The sequence below is a fragment of the Glandiceps talaboti genome, chromosome 18 (genome assembly GCF_964340395.1).
Source record: "Glandiceps talaboti chromosome 18, keGlaTala1.1, whole genome shotgun sequence".
In the NCBI taxonomy this organism is placed as follows: Eukaryota; Metazoa; Hemichordata; class Enteropneusta; family Spengelidae; genus Glandiceps; species Glandiceps talaboti.
This window is the reverse complement of record NC_135566.1, coordinates 5,011,649-5,035,692: the sequence shown is the minus strand read 5'-3', so window position 1 is coordinate 5,035,692 and position 24,044 is coordinate 5,011,649. Positions and strand designations below refer to the sequence as shown.

Sequence of the window (24,044 nt, the reverse complement as noted above, 5' to 3'; positions counted from 1 at the left end):
ATTTCTTTTTGTTTTGTGATTTATCTGAAATACAGGTTTATCAAAACATCATGATTTCAGTGTTGCACTTTTTTAGTGTCTTCATTAAACCACCAGAAGTGTAGGTAATAACAGTTGAATGCCGAGGCCTCATTGAAAGATAAACATTGCTGTCATTGGAAAAACAAAGGATTGTCTAGTTTGGCCTCTAGGAGTGCTCTTTCAATGCAGCTTTTGGACCAGAAGTGTGGGCAATGACGGTTGAATACTGAAGAGGGCTCATATCTAGTTATTAAAAAGACAAAGGTTGGTGTAGTTTGGCCCTCTAGACTAAAAAGGAAAGAGTTCCTTGTATTACCCACACAGTACTCCCAGATCCAAACTGGATAACATAGTACAACAAATGTAATGTCCAAACCACATGTACACTATAAAACCGAACTAATACTAGCAGTTAGTGATTTTCAATACATTCCTTGTATTTTCTCAATGAAATTTTTAGTAAATATAGTGAAACATTCACTTTGGGGACTACAAAAGGTCTTTACTACTAAGTACACAAACTTACTCTTGATATGTGTGAGAAGTGTCTTGTCAACAACAACAAAGATCATGGGGGGGGGGGGGAGAAACCATACTTCACTCCTAGAAATGTATTATCTTCAGCAAAAACACTTTATTGCTTTAACATCCATGATTATAGCAATGACAAATACTACCCAAATACATATATAAACTAAGTTTCAAAAAAATACAAATCTCTGAAAACACTGATTCATGAATATCAACTGAAGAGAAGTGAAAATGCTTTGTATCCAAAGTTGGTAAAGATGTCAACTTTGTGACTACTACCACATGCACCCAGTACCTGAAATGAAAGCAGAATTTTATGTGAAACTACAACTAAACAAAAGATTTAAAAACTTTGATACAGAGGGCAGTATAACTGCATTTCAAAAAACATGACAATGTACAGGGGTTTTCGATGGGAATTCTACTCAACACAATAAGCTCATGAGTATATCATTCATTTTGAAACATTTCTGTGTTATGAAGCAATAATTTTGACATGGTTAGACACAAGATGGTAGACATGGAATCTGACAGATCTTAATAGCCTTACCTTGTAGTTTTCATGTGTTTATAGCGATGTCATAAACACAAGATGGTGTACATGGAATCTGAGATTTCAGATCTCTTAATAACAGACTTACCTTGTAGTTTTCATTGTGTGTGTTTATAGCAATGTCATACACACAAGATGGTGTACAGGGAATCTGAGATTTCATATCTCCATTGATATTCCAATGATAGATATATGGACTGCTCCCTCCAGATATAATCTACAATATCAAACATGTGATACACTTGTCAAAAGGTCGAGTCAAAGTTCAACACCACCATTGAAAGCTGGTGTGTTAGTCTCAATCCATATTGAATAACGAAGACATTATGACTACAATATCCATCTCTCCATCAACTGCCTTGAAGGGAAGTCATTGAAACTCCTATATCTTAGATCATCCTGAAACAGTCTACATGATTGATTGGCTGCCATCAACAACTCTGTCTCTAGTTGGGTCTCTGTCTCACATGCACGCACACACACACACACACACACACACACACACACACACACACACACACACACAATATAACTGAACTGATCTAAATCATACTGGTCAATGCTTACAACACCTGTGACTTGCATTTTGGTTTATATAATCTTATAGTTATTAATGCCATGTTGTCATTTACATCACAAGATGTTGCTCACTTACCATATCTTCATAAAACATAACACGATGGTGGCAGACATCTGGTGTAGGAAATACTATAGTTGGTGACAATGACCTCATATGCCATGATGTCAGTGATGGACCTCCACCACACACCTACAGAAAGATGAAAACCAGTCATCAAAACTTTACAATGAATGACATCCCAGTAGTGTTTGTAGGAAATGATAGGTAACTGGTATTGATGTGTTTTTATCCAAGACAACATTACAGTTGTTGAAATAATTGATTAATTTTGGTTCTTTGGTTTTTGGTTTAGTACACTTCAAATCACCATAACGCTTAGAGTTTCTTGGACTTCTTGCTTCCCTTACTAACCAATCACGAAGGTTCTACTCAACTTAACATTTTCGATGTCCTTACAAGCCAATCATCAGATGTCTACTAAACTAACACTTTAGAAATCCTAACCAGCCAATCATCAGAGGTCTACTAAACTAACACTTTAGAAATCCTTACCAGCCAATCATCAGAGGGATCCACTGCAAGACACCCAATCCATTTACCCTGGTTTGGTCGACAACACTCCTAGGTGTAAAAAAATAGTCACGTAAAGAAAGTAAAAAACTTGAGAGAAAACAAGAATGTTTAGAGTCAGTAAAATGTACATGTATGAAAAATACATTGTTACTATTTTATACAGCAACAATCTGTTTGACCTTTGACCTTACAAACAAACAACTCCAAATGACACTTCCCTCACCTCATGTTTATATGGTTCAACAACCTGCATGGCTTCTGTAGGTCTTCTAGTATCTGATATGTGATAAACAAAATATGTGAATTATTTGTACCAGTAGTCAAATTTGAATGTCTATGATAAGAAACAAAGGTATTTTCACCGTGTACAACCAAGGTATTGTCTTTTGAACAGAAAACAAGGATTGCACACCATGGTTGTTCAACGTCACAACAACCTGTTTCTACATCACTGGTTCTGTTGTGCTCGAAATATGAGTCTAAACATTCCAAATCGCATCATATTTCCAAATTTTTCATGAATTATACTTGAGCAGGTATAATCATAGTATTCCTGGGTCCCAATATTTATTTGTCTTCATTCAGCTGGAAAATACTCGTGACCTAAGGGTTTGTCAGTACTCATCTAGTGACTTGTAGTGATAAGGCCTCTTAGGTTACTCATATTTTCCGTGGCTGAACGAAGAAAAATATTGGGGAGTAACATCTAATTACCAACTATCATACACAAATTTATACGATTCCAGGCAAGTTCTCTCTATTCAAGACTGGAACTGAGAAGAATATTCAATTTGTTACCCTATTCCTATATACATGTATCTCTAAATTTTGATTGCATGATGGGAAATACGCTTACCCCATATCCTGACTGATCCATCTTCAGATCCAGAAATAACTTCCTGTCCACTATTTCTGAATGTTAAGCAATGAATATAATCCTTGTGACCTTTCAACTTGTCCTAAAAATGGAATGAATGTACAGAAACATGTCATATTTTCATGTGATTGAATTTAATGTAAATAGTAATACACGTCTCAAAAGAATAATTGTAATGTTTTGGTTGAAATTAAATATGGATAAACTTACTGTCAGATAAAAATAACTAGATTGTTCCCCCCGGTCCATACATATACATTGTACTTTAACAAACATACCTTACATGTACCAGATTCCAGGTCCCATACATATACATTGTTATCACCACATCCTGAGTACAGGGTATTATCCTGAAAATAGATGTATACATTTAATACAGAAATCTGATTTTAGATGCCATGATGATAAAAAAATATCATGATCCTATGGGTTTGCCCTTATGTGAGGGATTCAGGTAAAAAATGTATTTCTGTTTTTATTTGCTGATACCCCAATGTTTGAATCCTGTATGCATGGACTACTGCTATCATATCAGTGGAGCCATGGGAATTAATCAAGGTTATGTGACATAGACATTTACATTGTAATATTCAAATTTAACACACACACATACATGTACCTTTTCATTGTAAAGTAGACAGTTGGTTTCTGGTTCATCAAAAGTTAAATTTGATGATTTTGACAGTGACCATGCCACTTTTGGTGTCTGAAGGAGAAAAAAGGACAATAACATGATGAAGAGTGTCAACTGTGGAATACAACATCTTAGTAGTGTGATCCCAACTGGAATGAGGCATGAGGCGACAAATAGTCCATTGTAAGACAACCCTGATCATAACGATAAATTTGTTTTCTACAACAACTTGTAGATTGGGTAGTAATTTCAGTCTTAAAAAGCAGCTCTACAAAACTTTGTAGATTGCTGAATACAGGGTGAGTACAGCATAATGCCCCATAGAATATACACTTCAGATTTACAGATAAAATATCGTTGGGCCAATCTGACTGTTTTGGGTCGTTTCAACACTTAGGCCCAAACACATCCTTTTGCACCAATCTGACCATCTTGGGTGGTTTCAATAATTAATTCTATAATATTGTAATTCTATTCTACTAACTCTGATTTGATAAACTCTCAGAAAGAGTCTTTCTGTTCAGGAAACTCCCCAAACATTTCCCTGTACACACCTTTTTGTAGATATCAGACCAATTCCATGCCCTGATGTCTCCTTCTCCACCACTAATAAAAAACAGAAATGTAATGAAAGAAATTATGATTAACATGTATGCTGTGTTACAGTTGCTCTACTGTACAATGTGTTTAGACTGTTCTACTGTACAAAGACAATTTTATAATAATGTCGTACAAGCACATGGTCATATTCATACTAACTAAAGTGCATACTAACTATCCTTACACACATTCATCAGGTTGGTAAAACATAGTAATAATATGGTCTTGTACCATGACAAAGCCTGTCGACCTGAACAGGTGAAATGTTTCTCATAAGTACTAACAACCCTTGGTCATACCGGTATAAGAACGCGTTATTACTAGTACTGCATACCAACTGCTACAACTTTCTTTTCTACTCATAGCATCATCAATTTCCTACACTTTCAGTAGTGTTAGGTTTTAATTTAGACTTGCTCAAGTCTCTGGGATTTGAAAATTGTACCAATGGTACAATTTGTCAAGCTTTCCATACCATGTACCATAATTTTGGTGGCAAACCTCAGTAAAATGCCTGTGGAAATCAGGTAAACTAAGCAGGTATAACTACGATTTTACCTGCTTACGCCCTTACCAAAAACACTGTAAATGTACTTTCCATACATGCGCGCTTGTGCATGTGTATGTATGTATGTATGTATGTATGTATGTATGTATGTATGTATGTATGTATGTATGTATGTATGTATGTGTGTGTGTGTGTGTGTGTGTGTGTGTGTGTGTGTGTGTCTGTCTGTGTGTGCATGTGTCTGTCTATGTCTGTGTCTACTTGCATGCATGTACATATGTTATAGATGTGTTGTGGAAATGTCATTAATCCTTTCATAATGGAATAGAACACTAAGTCAGTACATCAGACACTTACCATATAAGGAATTTTGAGGTTGAAAGAAGAGTATATATTGAACTTTTGCTGCCTAAAAACAAGGAGAAACATGTGTTAGCTTTTGTATCAGTAATTATAAATACAAACACTGTAACTGCTGTAACCTCATTTCTGGGAATCTATGCATTTGATATTTGACACGTCCTCCTAATAGTAATATAATACATAACTTTGTGGTACGAAATATTCTAAAAATTAGTGCATAATGCTGCACTTAAAGTTTACATATATCATCACATCAGTGCAGTAAGGTTGTATCTGCTATGCAATTATATAGGCAGATACGACCTTACTGCACTGACACGACAATAGAGCTAAAGACATTTACAGTACCTTGAAAAGTCAGGATTGGTTTTCTGTTATCTTCAATTACATCTGGACTTAAAGCTGACACTAAACTAAATGTGACATGAAAAAAAGGAACACGCAATATGAATATTATCACACAACAAAACAGACTCATCAAACAAATGTATATGACTACTATTCCCAACATTTCTCATCATTCAGCCAAGGATAAGTGACATATATGGGGATCAATGACCCATAAAAGAGACAAAACCATTATGTCATGAATATCTTGTAGCTGAATGATGACAAATATTGGGGAACATATTAATCATACCGACACAAACTTTAATTAAGACAATTGGTGAAAATACTGGGAATTCTGAACATTTCTACTATATCAGAAGAACCAGCGACAGATGTGGCAACAGGTTCCATTGGGAGAACAGTGCTAATGCACTGAAATGGTGTCTATGAAAGATTAATATATAATAAATAAATAAATAAATAAATGATACATTTAATTCCCCTCGAAATGTCCTTACCTAAAGACGGCTATCTTCCCAAAATTATTTGCAGCCACAAGAAACTTCCCACATGGTGAAAAGCACTGACAGAAAACTGTCATGTGAAATTCTTGCCTCTGCTTTATGATATCTTCCTGTGTTGAAAAATGACAACAGATTTCAAATATAATAGTTTGGGTGTTTGCAAAAGTTTAGAACAGCAAAACAGGTGTGAGATGTCTGGTAACATTTACATATTCCTATTGTACTTATTTCTATATTTATTCAAGGTTTATTTTAAAAATATCCAACGAAATTTATTGGCAGTATTGTCTTGGTGTCTGTCGGTGTCATCAGACAGAAAGAACAGCTCCCCTAGCCCTAGGCTCTTTGGCTCTTTTTATCTATCGAAACCATGTGCTACTTGCACTTCGAGTTTTCGAATCCAAAAACTAAAGATACGATGACCATTCACAAATATGCCAGTGCTTGCAATTATATGAATCTATTCCTTGGTTACAATGTTATAACATTATTCAAGTTTCTTCAAATTTCGTGAAAGTGCTTATATTTTTTCGCTCACCTCAAAATTGACCGCCATGATGTTTATGTGTTTGGTATTTGTTTACGCCAGGGAAGTCTACTGCGCATGTTGCTGTCGTCATTTTCATTTCGTCCATTACACGTTGGAAAGGAGAACCAGTAGTCGCCTCCGTACGACGCTGAAAAGCGACACTTTGAAGTTAAAATTAGGGCGAATCATCATTACATTCATCATAGTGAAGTTTACAGCAAAAATAAGACCAAAGAGATCAAGTTTCTGCGTTATACAAGGTAAACTTTATACTCATCTTTACAACTGTGCGACGAAAATTTGACCCAACACACCAAATATTATGTTTTTGAATATTATTACGGCTAGTTATCATTATTACGAATGTAATAAGTACAACTGTTTGAACAGAAATATTTCGCTTTTGTCTGCTTTTGTTCACGATTTTGTGTGCTCGACTCCTTCGTTAAAATGGCCGCATATCAGGAGTCCTTACTCGCTGGGAACTGTACGAGTGTGGATACTGTGGAAACATCTGCTCTCGAACCAATTTCAATAAATAGTGTTAGCGCTTATTGTATTCCGTTTATTGATTTTCACTAACGTTGTGGTCTAACGTATTGGTATGTTTTCCCCAAAATAACATTAATTATGCATGTATATGTAACGTACAAAGAGTATTTTGCTCTATAAATAAGCTATTTTAGGAATTGTTCTAGTACTATTGGAACGTTCAATATCTTGAAATGTAATATAAATCGAATTTGTAAATATGTATAATGTATACACCAACCAGTGAAAATGTATTAAACATTAAGCTTTTTGTGTCCCGATAATTCCAACTTTTTTTTTCTGGGAAAATGTCTGTTGTTGTAATTGTACTATATTTGGGTTAATTGACAGTATAGAATTTGAACAAAGAACAATCATTGTCAAATATTTCAATACTGTATGCAGACTATACTTGTATCCAAGATATTATAGAGACCTAATTTAAAAGGTTTACTACATTGTGAATTAGTTTCAGAGGAATTAGTCATATGGATTTTGAGTTTTGTGGAGTGCAACTGAAGATTTGTGGACATGTTGTACCTATACCTGCAATTACAAAAAATATATAAGCCACCTGCGCAAAGTTTAAAAAAAAAAAAATTAGTGATTTTTAAAAAAAAATTGTTTTGGCAAAATATAGTTAGACGAACTCGGCTCCCATTGCTCATTCCATTGATCAATACAGCAGGTAGCCTTCACTGTTGCCATTGAATTGTATAAATTCATGGGCTGATATTAATGTAATAAAAACCTATCCTGAGGCATATTTTCAGCATTGAAAAATTATGATAAAATGAATTATCCGAAGTATTTGGTTATTGTGTACCTGTTGTGTATGAACAATAACTTTGTAAACACAAACCTCGGCTTTTTGTTCTGTTACACCAGCTGTGTGAAAGGGAATTTATAGGCTGGGTTGTAAAGCTGCAGTTGGAGTTACTAGTAATACTACCCACTCTCAGTATTTTTGTTCGCATTATGCTAATTTTGATTCTCAATAACATCACAAAAAGCAAACGTTTGTTAGGACTGTACTAGTGTTTCACTACGTATTTTTTGATTGATGAACAAAGGAAATGTTTGTGAGTTTGATTGTGTCGACATTTCCATAGTTTCGATTATATACAAGAGAGTATATGAATTTAAATGAATTGAATTAGTACAGCCAGACGAAAAGAATAATGAAATATATTTCTGTTAAATATGACTGCACAACTTGGCCAAAGTTACAGTAAAAGCCCCAAGTCTTTTCATTCAAGCTGCCTCTTTCATTTTGACATAGTATTGATAAGAATTATATTTCTCAGTATAAACTTTACCCCTAATTGTGATGCATCACATTAAGCACTAGCTTTTGATAAGATAAAGGTTTGGGTATTTCCAAAGAAACAGATTTAGATCGATCACAACAAGGAATCTCAGATTGTAGTCAAGGTATAGTTAGTGACTACTTAGCTAATTCCTTTTCCTAAAATAAAGCTGGCCATTTATCTGGTCATCAATCTCGCTTTGGCAGGTTGGTTCAATATTTAAAGAGGATGAATATCTTTGCAACATTAAGTGCTTTCCTTTTACAACAGACAAATACTAAGATACAAGATTGCAATAGGTCAACATTTTAAGGAATATTGAATTGTGAAATAGAGCAGTTACAGCTGTGATTTTGGAGAGAAAAAAAGAAGTTATTTTGTATTTCCATTTACAATGTAGTGTTTAAAAATTTGACTTCAAACATTACACAAATTGAACCTCATTGCTTTTAGCTAATCAATGGCATGAATATACTAAACTCATTAACCTCTAAACATAAGGTAATGTAATTCAAAGTAGTTCCCAGTTGTGTTAGCAGCTGTCTGCTGGTGTCAAGGCACACAGGACCCACCCTGTTTATAGTCATCTATGTATGAGTTGTAATAAAACATGAAAACAAATTCAGAATTTTTTAAAAAGCAGTAGTATTGACTTTGACAGATGTTATTGATCTGTATTTAATACAAGCATACATTTTGTATTTATAATTGCATTTTCATGACCCAGAAAAATAGTCAAGAAAAATGAACTCCTTAATGAAGTGAAAGTTTATGAAATAGAAACTGGATGTAAAAAAAGAAGAGTTTCCCGCTATTTTACTGGCACAGTTTGCCTTCTTGCTAAGAATTCAAAGTGCAAATTTCACAATTGCAACTCAATTTACAAGTCAATCTCCAATTCATTGTGCAGCTGTTTTGGAAAGTGGTGTTTCACTTCAATAATTGACCTTTCCAACAAGAGTGATCAATTTTCCAATTTAAAGTCATTGAGTGTCGTGTAACCATGGTGATGAATTTGTGCCAATCAGTATCATTTTAGGAGCTGTACCATAAATTTCCCCTTTACTGTTTTGAATTTTAAGAAGGTGTGTTGAACACTAAACACAATTAACTTCAGTAAAACTATCATGGGCAAAGTTCAACATCTAAAACAAACTGAGATGTAGTTTTCAGTGTTATAGAGGAGAAAATTCATTGTACTGTCAAACCTGCTTTTGAAATAATAAAGCTTGGGTTTTAGCGAGTGTTAGTCTTTTATTTTATTCATCCTCATTTTGAAAATTACAGATGTGTCATCCACGGCCTCTTGCTTTCTCTGTGTAATTTATAAGGAAAATTTAAATATGAATGACATCACTTTCCAGAAAGGTAATGTTAATAAGTAACCTTGAGTAGTATATTCTGCCATGAAATATTTTTCATTTCATGGGTGATGAGATTCTAACATAACATAACATAATATAGAATATGTATTTGTGAAGAGAGCAGTTTATACTTGTATTTTAAAAGTAATATTTGCTGTAAGAATAATTGGGGTAAAATATGAATCAATAAAAGTGGCATAATTTAACATATTATATTGAAGGTTATAAATTGAGAACCCTCGACACTTTAATAAACTACATGTACATGCATGAAAGTAAAGTAGTTACTATGGAGATGTATGGAATATTAAATTTTCAAATTGAAGTATTTTCTATATGGTTAGTGGGAAGAAGCCAAATTCTTTTACTTTCCTTCCTAATCACAGAATGAGAGTGGTGATAGATTTCCAAAAATATTTACAATTGATACATGCATACAAAAATAATGTTGCCCTCTTTAATAAAAGGTTAAGTCCAGAAATCATTAGTGTCAAACCTACCACTCCCCCACCCCCCAAAGAAAAGGTCAGAACAAAAAGTTCATACTAGGTCAGGTCATGAGACACGCATGCATACGTACCTACTACAAATAATAATGTCCCCCTCTTTAATAAAAGGTTAGAATTATAAGGTGGACACACCCAGAATCCAATTAATATACATGTCAGAAACATACATGTACCATCATTTTATTGCGCAGTGTTATTTTTAACTGATGTACATCACGAAGTACCCTTGCATACCAAGTCGTGTATCATTCAGTGTTTTCATACTTGAGTCTTAAATATGGTATAATATGAATGCTATCATAGAAAATGGTCATATTGGACCCAAGCTGAGACCAATTAGTCAAAGACCAGTAGGAGACAAAAATGTATAGCCATTTCATTGAATTGATAATTACAATATTCAGATGTCTGGTAGTTTTCAGCAATAAAGCAATTGTAATTTAGCTCAAGTATATCTTTACCATTCTTGCAAACCAGAGCTATTATTTCTTAGAAATAAAAGTAGGGACCGGCTCGTTAAGAACGGTACCGTCAAATGTCGTGGTTTGCAATGATGATCTTTACATCAACTCAGTTCATTCATTGTCATTTTTTTCAAGGATGCCTTTTTAGTTTGTTTTCAGAATGAAGGACACTTTAATTTTTTCTCCCTGCTGTTTTACAAATTGATAACAATTTAGACTGAGAAAATTGTAGCCTTTGTCACCATGTGACAGTAAAACTCAAAGGAACAAAAGATAATGACTATATACAGTTTGTTGAAACATCCATTTAGAGTATATAATTACAGTTTTTAAAGAAAAGAATGTCAGCTTTGTAAAATTTTGTTTAATTTGTGTTGTAATTAAGATGAAATATGAATGAACCAGTACTTTGTTCACATGATGTGTAGTCAGATGGTACAATGTTTGTTCATTTTATCCCATTCCATTCTGTAACAAACGATGGTTGAATTTTCAGGAAATAATGTTAATGTTCACAGCCTTGAGGACTGTGACAGTCAGTCACTTATTTTAGTTCATTATTTCTGTGACGGTAGGAGAGATTGAACTCAATCCTAGGTTCTCATATTATCGTTATATTATCAGTGGAGCCATTGGAATTAGATAGGATTATTCTTTTGTTACTGGCCAACGTTTATTGTAACTCTGCCAAACAACTGTTTTTCACTCCTAATTTTTATTCCTAATCCAACTTGGCCTTTAAGAACTACATTGTATTAATTATTTGGCATAGTACCAATATATTAAAAATTCTCAATATGATCAGTGGATGTTTTACATAAACAATGAAACCGAATCTGAGTCTTCCGCTGTGAAGGTCATCCTTCTTGGGAAAGAATAAAAAAGCAAATCATTGTGTTTGTTGGAGTGTCAATTGCCAACAAGAAACCTAGGTTTTGACAGCTTTACTGTCGCTATTACTTATGTTCTAATGTTAGAATGAAGCCACAAAATTTTGAGAAATGATTGCAAAACTTTCACTGACATCTTGTTAGCATCTTCAGGGGAGTTTAATAGCTACAATAATTGTACCATTTGTTTTGTTTTTGGGTTGATTTTTTTCTGTTTTTTTGTGCTTTTTTTCATTCGACATTCTGATGTTTAACTGGAATGAATAGTACAGTTCCTATAAAGTATAATATAAATAGACGGAAGCAATTCAGATCTGAATCGCAAAGTTGGGTGGATTTTTCTGTTAAATTATGCCTTACCTGCCAAAAAATTGGATATTTCCTAACTCTGACGTTAATATGAAGCCTTCATGACCTAAGAAATGTTGAGAGGTACTTAGTATTTTGAAATGGGTAGTATTCTGACATCTTACTCAAGTTTTCAGTGTGATCTCCTCTATTTGAGTTTGCCCAGCAGGAGGAATTGTAGCATTTGTTTTATAGTTAAACGACTGAATTAAAAAACCCTCATAAACAGAGGAAAAACTCAAAATCAAAACAAATGCTACAATTATTGCAGCTACAGAGGAGTGTGTTCCAACAAGCTGATGTTATTTGGTGTTCTGTTATTTTTGGCACATCATAAAGGATAAACAAGTATGCTCTTTAAAAAAAGTGATGGTGATATTACAAGATGCATGGTTTGAAAATGTTTATTTTGTCATTCTTGGGCCATCATAAAAAGTGTAAACAAGTACACATATGCTCTTTTAAAAAAACAGGTAATGGTGATATATACAAGATACATGGTATGAAAGTGTTTGTTATTCTGTCATTCTTGGCCCATCATAAAACATAAGGAAGTATGCTCTTTACAAAACAGCTAAACGTCATATACAAAACACAAGCTAACTTTTTCACACCTCTGGTTTAATACTCAACACCTCCAGTAAATTTGGATCATTCTGTCAGATCCACTTAGACACTGAAGAAGGACAAGTGATTGGGTTGAAACATGTCTGTTTCTCAATCAAAAGTGGAAGAAGATAACTTGTGTATGAAACAAGGTACATGGTTTGAAATTGTTTTATTACTGTTATTTTTGGTCCATCATAAAGTATAAGCAGTATGTGCTTTAAAAAAACCCTGATGGTCATACATTTGTACACAAGATACATGGCTTGAAAGTGTTTGTTATTGTCATTTCTGGTCCATCATAAGTATGCTGTTATTCTGTCATTTTTGGTCCATCATAAGTATGCTGATATTCTGTCATTTTTGGTCCATCATAAGTATGCTCTTTAAGATCTTTAAGGAAAGAATAACATGATGTAGTTTACGAGTGACAAGACAAATTGTACAGTTGCTGAAATTGTTATGTTCGTGTTGGAGATTCAATTATTATGATTTAGAGCCGTGAACAGCAGGAATTCTAATGTAATGTACCTGCTGGCATACAACAAATTGGAGTATTTATTCCAACGAGTGAAATCCTTCATTTTATCAACTTGGCTCAGTCTACTGTATAGATGATATTCAGTACGACCTGCGAGAGGTTATGACATTTGTTATGACTGCAAGTTGTCGGCTAATTCAGGGAAATTGTGTAGCCTCATTTCTTGACTTGGATCTTGAGGGATATTGAAAGGGATATTACAGGACAAGTTGTCAATATGATTATTGAAATGACTATTAAGTAACATGGGATGCATGGTATATATTGAATAATTCATCTTATGAAATCAAATATTAATGTTTGCGTGGTGATGCAACATCTTTGAAATTAATAGAATTGATGCGTATAATATCAAATATGACAAGCATTGAAAACATATCTAGGAAAAGGTAGTAAGTTACTATGGTAATGTGACGTGAATGAAAACATTGGAATTATTTATTTTATGTTTTATGACTTCTTTATTTTTCTAATAATGTAGCTTCCATTAAAAACATTGAATATGACGTGATAATTATTCTTAATCACAAAGCAATATCACTTTAATATACTGGAGAACGTACTAAATAAATCATTGGGTCTTCTGTAAATGAGTGTACATGTATATACAACACAGTGTAAGTGTTCTGCAAGAACAACTTAATAGTGATGTATTAAAATTTGAAACCCATTCAAGTATTCTCAGTATGGATATGAAATAAAGAAATTCATGCATATTAACTACTACTATTACTACCGTACATTTTATCTGTTCTCTGCATGTGTATATATACATATCATATGTATGTAGGATTTTTTCATTTAATGATTTATACAAAAATTGGATATTTGGTCTGCGTTCTTTTTCTCTACTTGTCTAAGTTGTAGAATACACATAAAGGTGAGGTATAAGATTTAAATGTAAAAATTACAATACTTATGAATGAGGAACAAGTTTCAAGTCAAGATTTCTCGGCAATCATGCATAATGAGCATGTTTATAAAATCATGAAATGACCCACCAGAACCTGAAGTTCAAAATGCAAGTTTACATCCTGTAGCGGCATTCACAAAGTATGACAACACATACATAAAAATTACGAAAATAGATTGATGGAAAAGAAGAAATATCCAGACTACATGAAATAACATGTACCTATACCCAGTGTGATATTTTATTCATCACGTAGACACACATGCATTACTTTGAACAGATTATGAAGTCCAGGATTTTATAATGCTTCTCATGTTGCATGCCTGAAAGTGCTGTGGATTCCAGGAAACCAGAGTATTGTGAAGGTAACATTAAAAAAAAATATATGGATCTCACATTTCAATAAATCTTTTATTGAAATGGAGGCATATATTAGTAAAATTAGTACAGACATCTAGTGTGGCTATTCATTTTTGATATTTTAAACCTGCACTAAGTGCAACTGGGAGATTTTTTTTTTCATCAAGTAGGAACTGTGCTTGCAAAAAAATCTTATGAAGGTTTTTCGAATAAATGGGTCAGTCTGAAAATGCTTAAAAGCATGTGAAGAGACAGTAAGACTCAACCTTAGGACAGTGGTAACTGATGCAAATGTAATGTGAAGTGACATTTTCAACCTTTCCCTGTGAGGGCTTTCTCTTTTCACATACAAATTGGTTCTGTGCTGTACATCCATCTCTTCATCTGAAGCTTTGTTCCATTGTCAATAGATACATCAGGTCAATGTCTATTTGTGTAACATACCCTTGACTGTTCAAACATATAATGATGTAATTGGCCAAATGTTATGGAAGTTGATGGCATGCCGTTGGTAGTTTCATCTTTGTGCTAGCCAGTGCCCACTGTGACTTATTCTTTTGTTGATTTGTTCAGAGGTGTCTTGTTTTGCTCAGGTAACTTTAAACTGGAAATAACAACCAGCGGATGCCATGGATGAAAAATAAATGATTGAGTTGTGTCAATGTAACATAGTACATTTACAACTGGAATAATGCTACAGCCTACACACTGATTTTTAGTGTTCGATGACAGGTTTCAATGTTTAATTACCCTATTCCTTCCCATATTTGACAATCCTCTCTATTGTACATGTACCCCTGTGGAATGACATTCATATCAAGACACTACAGGTCTGTACATGGTAAGTGTTCCACCCTAAAATAGAAATTAGTTTTGTCAACATTATCCGAGCCTTGAAACTTGTTGTTTGCTTTCTAGAAATTCTAACTGAGTATGGAGTACTAGATTAGAAAACCAACGACAAGTCCCTGGGTTAAAATCATCCCAGCTGGAAAGCATTGATACATGTACCTGTATGCATGCTACTCTATAGAACCAGGTGTATATCTGTATCCTCCAGTGCAAAAGAAAAACTACTTCCTTTGTACATCTACTCTAGCCTGAAATCCTCCAATTGATTGGAAAGCAAATTTTAAAATCCCAATCCATATGGATTCCATTTGTATGTCTACTCTTGAAAAACCAATTCTTTTTTAAAGCTTGAGTCTGCACTTCAGTTAAATTCACAGCACATTTCATTAAATTCAGTCGAGTCGTATCCTGTAGGAGAAGTCTTAGAAGTATTATGAAGAAGAAAGGTCATTTTGATTCTTGTCTAAGAGTGTTATCCATTGCTTTGAATTTCAAGATATCTCTTTACGGTGAAGAAATGATGTGATACCACAGGTAGATCTGAACTATCCTGATTCAATCTGTTTCCAATTAATCTGGACAACATAGATGGAGATAAGTGTTGATTTTCCTAAGGTATTACGCAAATTAATGTACAACTTAAATGATCAGTGGGGCTGAGTGTTGATACTGCATATCCAATACTTTCTGAGTCATGTACTGTATTTCCGTTCAACTATGACTCTACATTATTTCATAATCCTAGCACCTCCCCCTCCCCTCTACCTGACTCATTCAGTCACCAAACTGTCACTGTACTTGTGTATGCTTTGAATAATATCTCATACATGTACACATACATTTAGCATCCCTAAGTCATACAAGTCTAATTACTCTTTGTGTAGTCATTCTCTATGATATCTTTTTGTTACGTATTCAGTCAAACAGACAAATTGTATCAAAAATCTAGCTAAAGCTCCTGCTGGGGTAGGGATGAACAGTGCATGTCAGTAGTAATCCATCATATCTGCTGACAGGTGGTTGTAATTGGTTACTTTGTTCAGTTTACTACAAACTCAACCTCCAGTTTGGAAGTGAGTCACTTGAGGACACGATAACGTCATCGCATTTATAACAACACTCCAATACCATAAACTTTCGTTTTTGGTGCTGGGGAAATCCCTGTATGACTATATGGTGAAGATGATTTGTAACGCATAGGATGAGACATGAGTCATGCAGTCACCACGTAGTCACTATGCTATAAAACTTATATTTCATAAACGTCCATTACATGTTTGTAGCATTCCTTCCCAAGTTGTATACTGACAGTCAACAGACAATCACTAGGGTTTGAAATTAACAATAGTCATGCATCAAAAGGCCACTGGTTTTTCCATTTTGGACCACTAAATTCAATTTCCAGTGATCCATGGATCAATTTTCCACTCACTGTGTGCTTTTAATACTCCTACATATTCCCAGCATTTACATGTAATACCCAACACCCTTCCTAAGTCATGCAGTCACCAGATTGTATTGGCATTCAATTAATCTTTTGCAGTCAGCAGTTGCCATAGAAAACATAACTGTAGCTTTTGGGATTAAAGAGAAAAGACCTAAGAATTTGCATCATTTTTTGCTGGACCATATTGTATGCTTATTGTCATGGAAATATTGACACAAAGTGAGAACTCGTACCGCTTTCAAAATCTAAAAATCCTACTGAAAAAGCTCTGTTATGGATTATTATTATACCAATCCTAAATTTATACATGTCAGCAAAGTGTGTAATTTTGGAAACTTCATAAAAATATTCCTTTGTGGAAATAGTTTACAAATATACGAGGCAGCTGTAGTGCATGAATTTTTAAATAATATCTGTATCAATAATTTACATATATCCTTTTAACCAACTGGACAACAGTATGTAAATACCTGAATTTATATATATGTTGGCTCTGAGTTACTTGTTTTCCACTTGTTTGTCTAAAAACTGGCATGAATTGAAATTGATGTTTTTTGAAAGAAAGAATCACTCGCGTCCTTTCAGATACATAGGTAAAAAAACTCTGAACAGCTCACATAATATATAGGAGTGTTCATTTAACAAGTAAGACAAATGTTATCAATTATTAAGTAAACACCGAGACGTTTGGAATAAATATTCTTTGTCCAAAGTAAGAGTCAAGATAATCTTGGTCTATCTACCTGACAAATACCTGTGAACTGTACAATACATCATGAAAAGTTCAAATTGTCAGTTATGTATGAGTTGAAAGATCTAAGAATACCACACAAGCACTCTAAAAGATAGCATGGATGTAGTTAGATGTAGGGAATGACGTCAGTAGTTTATTCATTCCATTGGGTTCTAACGTTCTGAGGCAATATGGCATAAACATGTTTTTGTAATGAATTATGTTTTTGTCATATTGGTTTAATATTTATGAATTATAATCATCTATGTATTCATATTAATTTCCTTATCGTGACATTAGAATGTTCATCTCATGGTAAAATAAAAAACTCATCAAGAAAGGTAGATTTGATTTATAGTCAGTCTGATTATTAACTGTTTCTGTGGTAACAGATAAGAGATATGTGTGAATGTGTTGCAATGTCCTACTAGACTCCTAGTGATTTATGATGAATAGGAAACTAGTGAAAACAGGTTGAGAATTCTATGTGGTTCATTGCACTGTGTTGATGACAGATATTGTCATTTTTTAAACACAAGTTTTCATTATTTTTGGTACAATTATGCCTTACATGGCAGAATGTGGCTACATTAGTCTATATACATGCATTCCTCTACATATGGTTGCTTGCATTGATGTCTGAATTACTACTCACTCTGCTTTCTTGTATCTAAGGAAAAATTATTATAAAGGGAATCTGATGAAGCAAAACAGTAGAAAGCAACTCACCAAAAAGACAATTCACCAAAAAGAGGGAAAAATGAAAAGTAAATGTGAAAATATAACTAAATTTTTGTATGAAATTAAGTTAATTTTGAAATATGAATATATTTGAGCAAGTGCACAGGAATCCATCACTGTGATAAAATAGTGAAAAGCCACCACTCAAATCTGTAAAAATAAAATTAATTTTTTAAATATAAATGAAATGTATACAGGAGATACTTGGCTTACCCACAAAGCAATATTCAAGGAATTCTTTTCCTGTTACAGCTGACTTACTTGTGTAATCTAAATGATATGGATATTGGAGAATATATTGTTCATGGTTCCAAGAATCACTAAGACAGTACACTATATAGTTACTTTGGAACAGTTTCCAATTTACCATTTCAAACTAACTACATGTATATATTGTACTGTATGATATGGATATTCGCCCAAAACCAAAATACTGTTATAGGAAAGCACGCTATCGTCAAAGTAAGATAAACTAAAAGTAGTTAGCTGTGTTAGATAACACAAGTGGGTGACAGCAGCTATGTAGATATAATCACCTTGCAATCAAGACAGTGCAAATACTGAATAATGAAGTGGAATGTGAGGAAAGCAGATATCAGATATGCCAACCTGTTATGTGTGTAATTATAGCAACATCAGTAGGTAGTGTATATATATGACATGTTCCAACAATAGTTGCATTTTTTATTTATCTTCTTTTGCTGATAGCTTGCTTTCTATAGTATTAGTAGTAATCAGTTTTAAAAGGGAGTGCCATGCCAGGAAATAATGGTATTTTCATAAACTATACAGGTTCTGGAGAGTCATTTCATGATTTTATATCACATACATAATACTTGTGATTTCAGAGAATCATCAAGTTGATCTTGTGCCATTATATAGTGTATCTTTGCTGTGGGCCACTGAGTGGCTCATGGGATATTTTACACAAGGGAATAAGCACTCAGGAGTCATGAATATTCATTGTGCAACCATGAATGTATTATTAACTCCCATGATGCAGTTGCTGACAACAAAGATCGCAGGTGTACAGACACACGATCAACTTGATGTTTCTCTGAAATTGCAAGTAATTGTAGGTGATGTAAAATCATGAAAAAACTCTCCAGAACCATTAGTTCATCAAAATGTCTCAATATCCTGGAGTGGTGTTCCTTTGTAACAAAAATTTTCAACACTGATGTACATCTACCTGTTTGTTCTACCCAGAGGCTTGGCTTTCACATTAATAATCACAACAATGCTATCTTTTCCACTTGAAGACTTGATCAACAGATTTTCAAAAGTGCATCTCCAGAAAGCATAATACAGTGTGGTATCACTGTGGTAATTTTGTTTTCCAATGACCATAACAACAGAGCTTAGTATATGTGTATATGTGATAACATGGATTTTCAAACATGATGAACATAATCCTCTGTGTTTAGCCCAGAGTCTTGGCATTCGTAATCATGCTGTCTTTTCCACTCCAAAACTCAAAATATGAGATACCCAACTGTGAGTATCCAAGTGACCATAACAACGGGACGTATCAAGCCTGACAGCTTAAAGTCTCTTGCCTACTCTAGTTGTGGAATATTATTTGTTCAGCATTCTACACCCATGTTTCCATGCTTGGACTAAAAGTTGGTTCCGATGAAATATTTAGGTACATACAATAGCTGTTATAATAATATGCGCAAGGCAAGTTCAATGGTTTGAACAGAAAATATGGTATATATAGCCTGGGCATTTTGTGTCACAAGACACATCTATATGGTTTGCTTTGCAGTGTGAAATATGAATAAAACATTCTGAATTGCTATTATTTTCCCCTAGTCTTGACATATTTTTGTACTACTTGTTTTTAACTTGTAGTATTACAGCTTGTTGTATTACTCGAAATTGCCTCAGCTGAATGAAGAAAAATATTAAGTATTAATTTCTGGTCATTTTGTTCTCTGTTGTGTTTCTTTACCTCAATGTAAATGCATAGAACTCATCGTATTTATACCAGTGTAAACAAAAATCTCTAGTTTTGATACATCTATCAAAGGGAATGTTGTTCAAGAAGAGTAATTTCCAGAAGAGAAAATGCTTGAAATGCATCAAATGATATTGAAGCTAAAATAGAAAATGTTGTAAATTTCTATGTAGAATAAAAGAGTAATTTTTGAGTGTAAATAAGAAATCTGTGTACAATGTATTAAGTCACCTTACAAAATGATAATAATATGTTTATTGTGTTGCTAGGCTACTGGCTTGTATGCAAAATTTGTGAAAAATACATTTCTGTCGTACAGAGAGTAAAAGTAAGAGATAGTATTTACTTTGGAAGTTTTCATCTCCATAGCTTTACATACATACATACATACATACATACATACATACATACATACATACATACATACATACATACATACATACATACATACATACATACATACATACATACATACATACATACATACATACATACATACATACATACATACATACATACATACATACATACATACATACATACATACATACATACATACATACATACATACATACATACATACATACATACATACATACATACATACATACATACACAAATTGAGCAAGATATCTGAACTTAATAGCAGTACCAGTACTTGTTCAAAATTTAAACTTATAGTATTGTAATTGGGCAGGTTGTTAACCTTACAGAAACCTGTGTACAATGTATATTGAATCCCCATACTATATATATAACACTCTGAGTGACATTCATCAATCTGTTATACATCATTTAATAGAAAAAGGAAAATCCGTATTAAAATTTTAAAAAAAGGAAACTTACAGGTGTGAAAGAAACCTTCTGAAATAGATGACACTCAGAAGGCATCTTTACAAATTGTGTTTCTGGGTGTCAATTTTATACAATGTAAAAAGGGATGACGCAGACAATAACTTGAAAGATGAATAGACAATTTCACCTGTGTTGGCTCAGAAGAGATTTTAGAATGTCCTTCAGCCATTGATTACTAATGCAATCAAGTATATGAAAGATAAAACCTGATGCTGTTCCCAAATGTCTTCTTGCTTTCACTGTGTATTCCCAAGTTCTTATCCAGCTGCGTGAAATATTTCTAGATTATTCTCTTGTCATAGTGTGGGTGATGATGGATCTTATCATATCTTGGTTGGTGCTGCTAGCCATAATGGAAGTAGTTTTCTTGTCAGTACACACATGTATTCCCCAGTAGAAAAGAAGGTGCATATCAAGTCTTTCATCGACTACTGTAGTACATGTATGTATTCTCAGCAGTGAAAGCTGTCCCTTTGAGACAAGCTGATATACAAGCAAAAGTTTTTTAGAATCACAATATATATCGTCAAATATGCAAATTGGTATTTGTCCATAGAGGCAAGCTCATACAGACACACAGACTGAGACAGACAGACAGACAGACAGACATAGACAGACACATTCACAGACAGACAGAGACAGAGAGATAGAGACGGACAGACACACACGCAGTGTTAATAAAATTGCAATATATAGTCACTGTACATAAAAAGTATTTCATTTGTGAAATCCTCCAAGTATTTAACCCCAGAGATTAACTGAAATACACAACAATTTTAATCATATCACAGAACATATATGTATTTCCATCACTGAAATGCTCTACTACATTTTCAACCTCAAGAGAAAAACTGACACAATAAAAATTTGATGAAACCACAATACATTGCAGTAATGTACGTACATTTTCATCAGTGAAGTGCTACTAGTACTTGACATCAGAGATTACCTGACACACACAAAAACTTTGATATAAAAATCATGGTACATTATGTATTTTCATCAGTGAAAAGCTCCAATTCTATAATTGACCCGTGAGACTAAGTGACACGTCACACACACAAAAGTTACATTATATGTATTTTCATGAGCCATTTCACAAGTATGACTATATCTGACCACAGAGTATACCTGACATATAAAAGGTTTAATAAAAATCACAGTGTAATAAATATGTATGTTCATTATTTATTCAAGGATATCCTCTCAGCTGTATAAAGCAGACAGCTGAATCTTGGGACTCAGTGTTCAAAAGGTCTGTGTGTGTAGTTAGGTATAATACCTTTAATGATGTAGGCACAGGAACACTACTATGAAATTGCATTATGTGTGTGCCTGAGGGTTTAATCCTGGACTGAAAGCATTATCTAATAAACAAGTAAATTCGTAGTATTTTTAGCACCAACAGGTATTTTCAATACAGAAGCTAGGTTAAGGAAATGGGTTCGTCCTAGTCAAGGAATTGTTATGATTTACTTCCCTACTCACACATTTGTGTTTAAGTTTTAAAAACATTGATCTATGTACATGTATGTTAACTGATTTTGTTCAAAATTAATTCAAATCTGGCACAAATATGAGAATATGTATGCATCACTTTGTATTGTTTCAGTTTGATAAAATTGACTCATGGTGTTATGTGAAAATTATATTCTCAGAAATGTTCTTTCCATCATAGCTAAAGAGAACTCAGAAATGGGATTCCAAGTCACTGTTATGTATATTGTACTTTGTACTTTGTTCAGGGTTAGTCAAGTAAAAGTACATAGACTATACTAATTGTGTTATTTTAATTTTATTTAGAGAAGTAGTTCTGAAAGGAGCTCAGTCACTGATATTTCTTAATTTAGTAATGACCTATTCCCGTGAACAGGTTTATATGTAAGCAAATTATGATTATTCATAAAATATTTGAAATGTTATTTTCATTTTATCTAGATGGAGGTGGCTCAAAGTCAATATTATATTAGTCTTTTCAGTGATGACACTCTCCATCAACAGGTTTATGTATTTATACACGAACATGCAGAAAATGTACTCAACACATGTTACATGTACTATACATGTAGTATTCATTTGTTTTTATTTTGGTGCTCTGTTTCTCCTATGGAAACAAGTCTTGCTAACATACATTACATACATTTTGTATATTTCCATACTCAGCTGTTGTGAGAGTAAAAAAAAACCCAGTTGCACTGAATATGGTTGGCCCACAGGATGATTTATTTATACGTACAGTGGAACGCTGATTATCTGAACCTGTCAGGTGGTCAGAAATTATTAAGACAAGAGAATTGAAAATTCTGAAAAAATGCTTAATTGGAAAAAACAATGGTTTTGATGCTAAACTTTTTCCAATCAATATCTAAGTTCCCCTTGTACTCTCCGCCAAATTAAAGTGCACCTGGCACACCCTAAATTGCCATTCTGCCAAAGTTTTCTTGCGCTAATACGTTTACAGTATGCATATTGTATCAGAAACAGATATGTATACCTAATTATCTACCGGTACATTAAGTTGGATTCCCTGGAGGCTGGAAGATGAGTGTTTGTACAAAGATAATTGTCATTCACATACCCATGTAATACCAGACAACCTCAATTCACAAAACCAATATCCTGTCTGTCAAATTGTGGACACTGGATAATTCAAAGACTGTGCTGAATAACTTCAGAATTAAGTAGCGTTTGCTTTACATCATTTGAAAAATCCTCTCGTATCTCTTTAGTGTTCAGTCATATATTATACAACCATGTTTGATATCGTTTTTATGAACACGGCACTGCAACTGAAATTAGATAATGTATATTAAATGAAATGTTGTTTCATATATATACATCTATCATGCACTCCAGTTGTCAGCACATCAATTTTATCCTAGCACTGAGCATAATGAAACCTTTTTTCTGTCTGTATATGGAGTACATTTTACTGTCTCTCAGATTCATTCATCATGGAATTTTTCTTGGTCACATTACCTGATACATCACCCC

At 33.7% G+C, this 24,044-nt stretch overlaps 2 protein-coding genes across 5 annotated transcripts in view; one reads left to right on the top strand and one right to left on the bottom strand.

Moving 5' to 3' along the window:
• Nucleotides 1–705: 705 nt before the first annotated feature.
• On the bottom strand, nt 706–6,653 carry LOC144449457 (THO complex subunit 6 homolog). Its single transcript, XM_078139989.1, has 13 exons — nt 6,633–6,653; nt 6,089–6,204; nt 5,589–5,653; nt 5,235–5,286; nt 4,324–4,375; nt 3,755–3,841; nt 3,414–3,485; nt 3,115–3,217; nt 2,482–2,534; nt 2,238–2,306; nt 1,761–1,874; nt 1,194–1,322; nt 706–847 (listed from the first exon to the last, which is right to left on the bottom strand). The coding sequence occupies exons 1-13, from the start codon at nt 6,648–6,650 to the stop codon at nt 764–766; spliced, it is 1,014 nt and encodes a 337-aa protein (XP_077996115.1). The 5' UTR covers nt 6,651–6,653; the 3' UTR covers nt 706–763.
• An 84-nt stretch (nt 6,654–6,737) lies between these two features.
• The window catches only part of LOC144448921 (uncharacterized), a 72,392-nt gene continuing 55,085 nt past the window's right edge, over nt 6,738–24,044 (top strand). For all 4 annotated transcript variants that reach the window (XM_078139285.1, XM_078139286.1, XM_078139283.1 and 1 more), the window contains exon 1: nt 6,738–6,883. The gene's annotated coding sequence lies outside the window, so the exon portion shown is untranslated. The remainder of the gene's footprint in view (nt 6,884–24,044) is intronic.